The 8,021-nt window shown below is 34.9% G+C and overlaps 1 protein-coding gene across 1 annotated transcript; it reads right to left on the bottom strand.

Moving 5' to 3' along the window:
* Positions 1–999: 999 nt before the first annotated feature.
* Positions 1,000–5,282, bottom strand: LOC105134133 (protein ASPARTIC PROTEASE IN GUARD CELL 2-like). The gene is made up of 4 exons (XM_011038431.1): positions 5,040–5,282; positions 2,346–2,801; positions 1,070–2,106; positions 1,000–1,016 (listed from the first exon to the last, which is right to left on the bottom strand). Exons 1-3 carry the CDS (start codon positions 5,233–5,235, stop codon positions 1,286–1,288), a joined length of 1,473 nt encoding a protein of 490 aa, XP_011036733.1. The 5' UTR covers positions 5,236–5,282; the 3' UTR covers positions 1,000–1,016; positions 1,070–1,285.
* Positions 5,283–8,021: the final 2,739 nt, after the last annotated feature.

Genomic DNA, 8,021 nt, shown 5'->3' with positions numbered 1-8,021 from the left:
CTGCTAGTGTAGCATGTTAATTTTCTTTACCAATGAAAGGCCAAAACGGCAAAACCAGCATTTTATTTATTCTTTGGACTTCGAAATTTCTACTTCTTGTGCAAATCACGGAAATATCCAGCAGGGTTTTTCTCAAAACCATCCCTGGATATGCGAAAATCCTGACCAGGAGCTTTCATTGACCCACCGCTCTTGGTGGACCCTGAGCTAGTGCCACCACTAGAAGGAGGTTTTCCTGCTCAAGCTCCGCTTGTTGCAGATGATTTGTTGTTTCCGGACATCTTGCTCTGCAATAACTTTGTTTTCGGCAATGAAAGACTCTCCGCTGCTTCAGAAATACGAGTCCCTATGTTTATATAGTTCCCTCTGGGGACTTGAAGGTTCAGGTTGTATTTATTTCTCTCCTAGATTGGTGTGCCAGAAGAATGACGGTCAAGTTTCTTCACAGATTCCTGTGCATGCTCTGGAAACAACAAAAGGGTTCTGGCATTCCTTCTTGATAGAGTTTTTGGTTGTATAAAAAATATTAGACTCCTGTATTATGGCATTGAGAAGCACTCTTCTAGTCTCCATGTTCATTTATTTTACTACTTGAGAGCAATTATTCATGGTATTGTTATATTTATCAGATGTGAACTGTGCTTTATGTCCTTTAAATTTCCTTTCAAATTGCAACTAAGGTGATGATTTTGACATTTTAACATTTCGAGTTTGCACTGTGGAGGTCTCTGCTGTTTCTTACGTGTAGGATACAAGAATATCTTTAGCCAGTTTCAGTAACTTGGGTTTGGATCTTTCCTCTTGCATCTGCGATTTAACTTGTTTCTCAAAGGCACTTCATGAACTAACGAGCCTTCAGCTCATCGACAGTGGTCCATCAAGGATTGGAATTGAACTGTGATTATAATAAAAATCATTTCAAGCCCGAAAAAGAATTAGTTGTTAAGTGAGATTTTAAGATGTTATTTATAATATTACACAGTGGAATGAATATAGCAGTGAGATTTGAACATTGTCTAACATAGTATAAAAAAATTATCAACTTAAAAACTTAAATTATTAAATGAAATCGTGAAATATAATCTATATTATTCACTTTTATTTATCCACTACAGGCCACTATAAGACTTAATTCCTTTCGTTCCACAATTCACTTATGCATGAGTCTTCTGCTATATTATTCATCATCAATGCCTTGGGCATTTTCCTCCGCTAACGCCAACAGTATTTAAGGTTCAAATTTTTACTCGTACAATTTCTACCATAAGAGCTGGCTTAAGATTAATCAGCTACAACCCCCTGGAGCAAATCCAACTTTCCCGGCCGAGCCATCATAGAAAACTTCTAGTGTTTTTTGCTGAACATTTCCGAAAATGAACACGTCAGTTGCATCACTATTTCCAGCAAATGCCAGGCACACTTGGGATATGCTACTCGCGTATAAAATCCCTGTCGCATCAATGTCTACCTCAATCCCACTGCTAAAGGAAAAACCAATCTTAGGCACTGAGATGGTGGTATAATTGCTAAAATCATAGCAAGTGTCAAGTATCGATAGTGCCTTTGTCATCGGATACTTGGACATCAAATTCCTGAATGAGGCGCGAAGGGCAGAGTAGGCTGGTGGTGGCAACCTTGTAATGACAGTCCCTGAATCTATGATAGCACCAGCAGTTGAGAAAACTGATGCAGAGATGGCTAGTTTTTTCCCACCAACGCTTATTCCTGTAAAGTCTAGGCCATAAAAGGAGGGGCCAGCTGATATTGTCGAAAGTGGTGTGAATTTAGCATTCTTTGAAGCCGAGCCACCAAAAGTTAGGAATCCGGTTGAGCTAGAGGAAGATGGGAGACAATAGGAGAAGATCTTGTTGTATTTTTGGGCAGTTTGTGACACTAAAGATAGCTTGTCACGACCTAGGCCAAGTAGTCCCGCCGAGCCACCAAAGAGACCTTGGTTGTTTTGGCCACAACCAAAGTAGAAATTGTTGAACTCATCAGTAGATGTTAATGTTAGCTTTTCTGTGCCGAAGAATCCTACCGAAAACGAGGAGTCCCCATATTGGATGCCATAGACACATGTTGAGGAAGCACAGCCAGGAGTATTGCCTGCATGTATATAACAAGATTATAAATTAAATAATCATCACAACATTTTGGACGCTTTAAAGGGCGAGTCTATATATGATGTCTGTGTTTTGGGGGCACCGGTGCCGGTATTCATCTAGATCATTGAATTTCAATACAAAAACAGATCCGGTAGCCTTGAAGGCATAGTCATTGTTGTTGTCTGCAAAACACAGATATTGTAGAAACTCACTAGATTAAAAAGGCTCTTATATCATCACCTGTTGCAGAAGTAAGTGAATTGCAGATTGATGAGGAGCATGAAATGTTGGTGTATGATGTTGATTGACTTGGATCAAATATCTGCTCCTTTTGTTTATAGCAAGACCTTGCACATGGCTGGCATTGTGTCCAGGTAATGTCACTGCCAGTGTCGAAAATCAGAGAGAGATCCTTCTTGGGTGTGCCAAGTCCCACAGTCACAATATAATTGCCTGAACCAACTGTGCTGCCGTCCTTGGCTGGGATGGTGGTTGAATCAGTCACCTTCACATCTTTGCCACCTGAGGTCTTGGAATTTGAGAGCCTAGAGTGAATTGACTTGACCCTGGACTGGTCTTGAAGGAGGATCTCAGTGTGTGTTGGAGCAGCACTTGCTTCGTTTAGGCTTAGCTTAGAGCAAGGCCCATGCTTGTGGACTACCTTGAGAGATGCCTTATTGTCGTTGTTGCTGAGAACTGAAATTGAACAACAACAAATGATGAGATTATATTCTTATATAATCTTGAAACTATTTACTTTGAATTATTTTAATAATCAAATATTTTGCTTGAAAATCTGATCCATTTATGAGTAGATTTGAACTTTTTTTTAAAAAAAAATTCATGAATGTTAATCTTTAAAATAAAGTTATTAAACTCAACTCATGTAACCAAGTTATAAATTAAACAAGTTAATTTAAAAAATATTTTGTTTCAATATTCAAGTTATGAATTAAACAAACTAATCTAATTTAGCTTAAAACAGTTTCGTTTTAAGACTTTATTTTAAAATATATTTTTTTAAAAGTTAAATTGGATTTTAATTGATCTATAAAATCTACCTAAGTAAAAAATTAACCCATCTTATTTAACCCGGTTAACTATCATCCGACTTATTCCGAAGACAAAGTCATAAATTAATGAATTACCAATCTACCGAACAGCCCTTAATTAAAGTGTTTTAAAAACATTGAAAAAGACACGAGAAAGGCATCATATAAAAAAGAATTATGAAATTTTGAATTTAAATTCAGATATTGAAGTAAAAAAGTTAAACAACTAGTGAACATGAAATGATTACACTGCAGAAACCTTTATTTTCAACGAGGCTGCTGGTGAAGTGGACTTCATTTTTTTAGTAAATTGCGAGTGCTTTAGAGCCACCACACAGCTGTGGTGGACTGATAAATCTTTCTACGAAAGCAAAATTGCGTGAGAGACATACCACCTCTCATTTAATTTGTGCAGGAACATCCTACCTATCCTTAAAAACCTTCGAGGACATACTCTCTATGGCCACCAATGGCACAAAGAGATGCAGAGTTTCTTTTGAAGATCCTCCCTTTCACAAGTATTTTGCAGAAAGGAGAAAAAGATTGCCTAAAAATATAAGTATAGATAAAGAAAAAGATTGTTCCCTAGAAGGAAGGGGAAGCGGCTAATAAATTGCAGGTGGTATGCTTAAAACCAGTTGTTGGGGTGTCATGCTTGAGTTCTTTTGGTGAGAACTGATCACAACCTCATGTCAGAGGAAATGGGAAAGGTAATGTAATAGTAAACTATTATATTTTGGTATCATCTTTTTTTGAGAAATAATTAATTCATTCATATTGAATCTCTATATTTTTGTATTTTAAAAAAACTAGCTAATAAAATATTAAAAAAAATATAGGGATTATATAACTTGACACTCTTAATATAAAGGAGATAATAAAACTGTAAATTGAAACCTCAGACCACACAGGATTTCCTGTTAATATATATATAATTTAGTTATTGCTGAAGTAGACTAGTGCTTGACTTGTTTACAAACGAGTGATTCAAAGGTCAATAATTTCAACGTGCCACGGGCAAGATTCAGCCGGAATATATACAGAAAAAATAAGATATGCAAATCAAAGAAAACCAACATGATATATATTAGTTTATCTTAATATTGTGATCATGCAAAACTCCAAGCTTCGTCTCATCATTAATTTGTCAAGTTGAAGCTTGCTAGGATTAGGTTACATGGATTCAACTAAATCCCTGCAATCCATGTATAAGCTTCTTAACATTCATCAAAGTTGAGAAGATGATTCAGAGTCTTAATTGAATAAATTTGTCGGATCTGGTTCAACAACTATGATTATTTCTATCTTTTTAATCATGCAAAATGTTTCTGTGGCCATTGCAAGAATATAATATGCCGTGGTTGGTAAGTGATGATTTTTGACATTGGATGATGACTCCAAGACTACTATATATATGCTTCTGCTTTTTAGAAGTGGAGGGGCCTCTGTCAAATTTTCATGATTAATTGTCTTCATACTTTTACTGGGCCAAACCTAATTTGTCACGTTCAATTGTATGTGTGTTTTTACCAGAAAGCGTTTTTCGCAATTTATTAGGGAACTGTGTAAAAACCATATATATGCACTGTCAAGGAAGAAAATTATGGCTAAATCTCCCATTGCAAAGCATAAAGAATACATGGAAGAAGGATTGTTTTAGTTGACAGAAAACAAGATGTACCCTCCTCAATCAAGTACTAGCAAGGCCTAAAATGATATATATGAGACAGTAGCATGGAGGTATAACTCTTAGCTACAGTAATATTTGCTGACCCAACAGAGGAGGAGGAGCAACATCAAGAGAATATTGTGGTGGTGATTGTGAAAACTCAAATACTGTAGATATTGATAGAGATTGAGTAATGAGTTTTATGTAAATAACCTTTGGTGGAGGGCTTGCAGCTAGCTGGTGGAAGTAGAGAGCTCACTTCGATGAAATGGCTATGGTGGCTTTCAGCAATTTTCCTTCCTTCAAGGGCATAGCCCTTCTCCAAAGAGAAGAGAAGGCAAAGACAGAGAAAATAAGCATACAAGAAACACTTCATGGTGAGGGAGACGGAGGAAATGGGAGTGGCCATGTTTTGCCTTCTCAATTATGTTATTTGTAAAATTATAAAGCAAAGATCATTACCTTGGCCATATTTATAAGCTATCGGAGATTGATCGATAGATTAACAATCCTCACACGTCACCAATTGTTATTTTTTAAAAAAAAAAAACAAGTCTACTGTTGCATTAAGTTTGATTAATTTATCTGATTAGGCAGGATCCAACAATGAAAGGGAAACCGGCTCAGGGAGGGGAGGGGGTGTTGGGAAACATGGCCCACCCAGATTTAAAAAAAATTAAAAATAAATTTAGGTTAAAATTATTTATTTTTTAATATTGTTGATTTTAAAAATAATTTTTTTAAAATAAAAAAAATATTATTTTAATATAAAAAACACTTAAAAAAATACCGTAACCACACTACGAAAAACAAATCAACTGTGATCTTGTTATCTACCACTCAAGCACCTCCATTTATCCTCACTGTTATCAAACCCATTGATAATTTAAAAAAAATGTAAAATTATGTTGTTTTGATGTTTATATAAAAATAAAAAACTGGATTGACACAAGTTAATTAATCTGATTTGTGATCCAGGATTTATACCAAGTCACTGTGAGCTTTCAAATTATCTTTAAAAACCATATCTAAGTATCCCTAAATATGAGTACATTAATCTTATATTCCTTCTCAATTTCTTTTTTTTTTCTTTGGGTTATTTTCATTAAAAAAAAAAGAGGGATCGGAAAAAAAAAAAAACAAAAGGTAATCAACTCTATTTGATAATTAAGAGCTAGACCCCATGATAGCAGCCGGAGCCGGTGACCATTTCTTTTTTATGGTATTTTGTATTTGTTAACAATTAAGCTTAGTGGACTCAACAGAATTAGAAGGTTTTTTCTCAATTCTTAATAATATCACAACATCTTCCGATGGGCTAGACTCAAGAAACATTACATATCTTCCAATATTTGGATCCCAACATGATGCCATAAAATACAGTGATTTCTTAGTCTACTGTTTCTCAACTCTCTCGATATATTTTTTACTCTCAAGTCTTTTGTACTTTCCCATCGTAAACCGAAGTGATTGAGGATGGATATACAGAGAATATGATAGATTGAGGATCTTGCCTTACATTTTGAATATAAATTTGATATCATTTCAAGATATACTTGGGGTTTTTGTTAATTTTATCTTCTTTGAATGCTTCCAATTTCGTTGTTTGTTCTTGAAGGTACAGGCATCAACGCAAGCCAAGAACAGGTCGCCGGCAACCCATATTCTTTCGTGATTCGAGTTGAATTTGGGTCCACATTCTTCCACTGTGATTATTATATATGGATTACATATGACTAGAAGCAATGGTAAGTATTGCTTTGCACTTGAAATAGATTTGAAAGCAAAAGATTCCTATTGTGCTTTATAAAATAGGCATTAATGTCACTAAATACAAACAAGCGCTTCCACAAACAATGAAACAAAGATCAAAACCCCTTCTTCTTCATCTTCTTTTTTTTAAAAAATAAAAAATTAATCAAGATAATATTGATAAAACCAATTTACCATTAAAGCTATAATAAACTAGAATTTAAAACATTAAGGGATATTGTACAAACAATAAGCGCTGATAATTTGTCAAACCAAGAACAACACTTTACTTGTTAGTCCATGATAAAATATCGTCGGAACTTCTAATTAAATCATTCCATGTGTATGTAATTTAAGGTTATTGTTCCAAGCCTTTGATCAAAATGTAGAATGGTAAAGAACAAGCTGAAACTGAGCATTTTAATTTGGCATTTTATCCTCACAGATCAACTTGTTATTTACAATCTAAATACCCTATAAAATATCATATAATAACATTATTACTACGGCAGTACTCCGCTGGAACTTCCCTTTTGCCATGTAAAAGCTCCTCCTTACTCATAGTTGAATTGTATAGCCATGCCTCTCGTTGCTCGCTCGTATGTCCAAAATTGATGTCCGTTATCTTCTTCTTTGTGAGATAAGAGAGATTATCTAGGTTGAAATTAGAATAACTCATGAAAACAATACATTCTTGTAATCCGACTTCGGATTATTGTCTCCGGACCCAAAAAAAAACAATATAGAGATAAATGAAATGTATTATCCTGTACCTCTTACTCTTATTTTAGAATGACAAAAAAAATATTCATTTGTTTTTGGATACTAACTAATTGAGAAAGTTGAAATCTAAGTTTTTTGTGCCCACAAAGAGAAATGTACAAAATTGGACAATTTCTAACTCTTGCCCCCAGCGATGTTGTAATAAATTCACATGGATCCGAATTCCGAGGGGGTAGGTGTTGCTGCCATTGTTTCCATGGGTCATAAGATCATGAACTTAATGAGCTAGTGCCCACATTTGACATATTGTACGAGGCCAACCTTTTGACAAAGTGCAAAGGATACCTAATATAGTTAGTGCTGCTTGGAAACAAATGGCGATTTTATTGGTATTTTCAACAAATGAAATTACCCGGCAATGAACATATATATAAAAGAAGCTCTGGCCTTCAACTCATAGGAACCTTCTTGCAATTACAGCTTGAATGCAATATAGGCATTCCACAAGAGAGGATTGATAATTGAGTCCACGCAAGACCCACACAAAACCCATAAAGTATTTCTAGTCGAAAGTGCAATATTACCAACCCATATATGATATTGGGGGAAATTTTAGCCTAACATCTTGTACCATACACTTCCTATATTATATACATATTTTTTATTTTTTTAATGATAGCCATTAAAATATTCTTAGATTGATTTTTGTATGTTGAAACC

The sequence above is a fragment of the Populus euphratica genome, unplaced genomic scaffold (genome assembly GCF_000495115.2).
Source record: "Populus euphratica unplaced genomic scaffold, PopEup_1.0 scaffold40.1, whole genome shotgun sequence".
Classification (NCBI taxonomy): Eukaryota; Viridiplantae; Streptophyta; class Magnoliopsida; order Malpighiales; family Salicaceae; genus Populus; species Populus euphratica.
This window is presented reverse-complemented; position numbering and strand designations above follow the sequence as displayed.

Coding starts and splice junctions, on each gene's coding strand:
- LOC105134133 (XM_011038431.1), bottom strand. CDS start 5,235: ATGGCCACTCCCATTTCCTCCGTCTCCCTCACCATGAAGTGTTTCTTG. Junction 2,802..5,039: donor CTGCAAGCCCTCCACCAAAG/GTTATTTACATA, acceptor GTTCAATTTCAG/TTCTCAGCAACAACGACAAT. Junction 2,107..2,345: donor TTCACTTACTTCTGCAACAG/GTGATGATATAA, acceptor ATATACATGCAG/GCAATACTCCTGGCTGTGCT.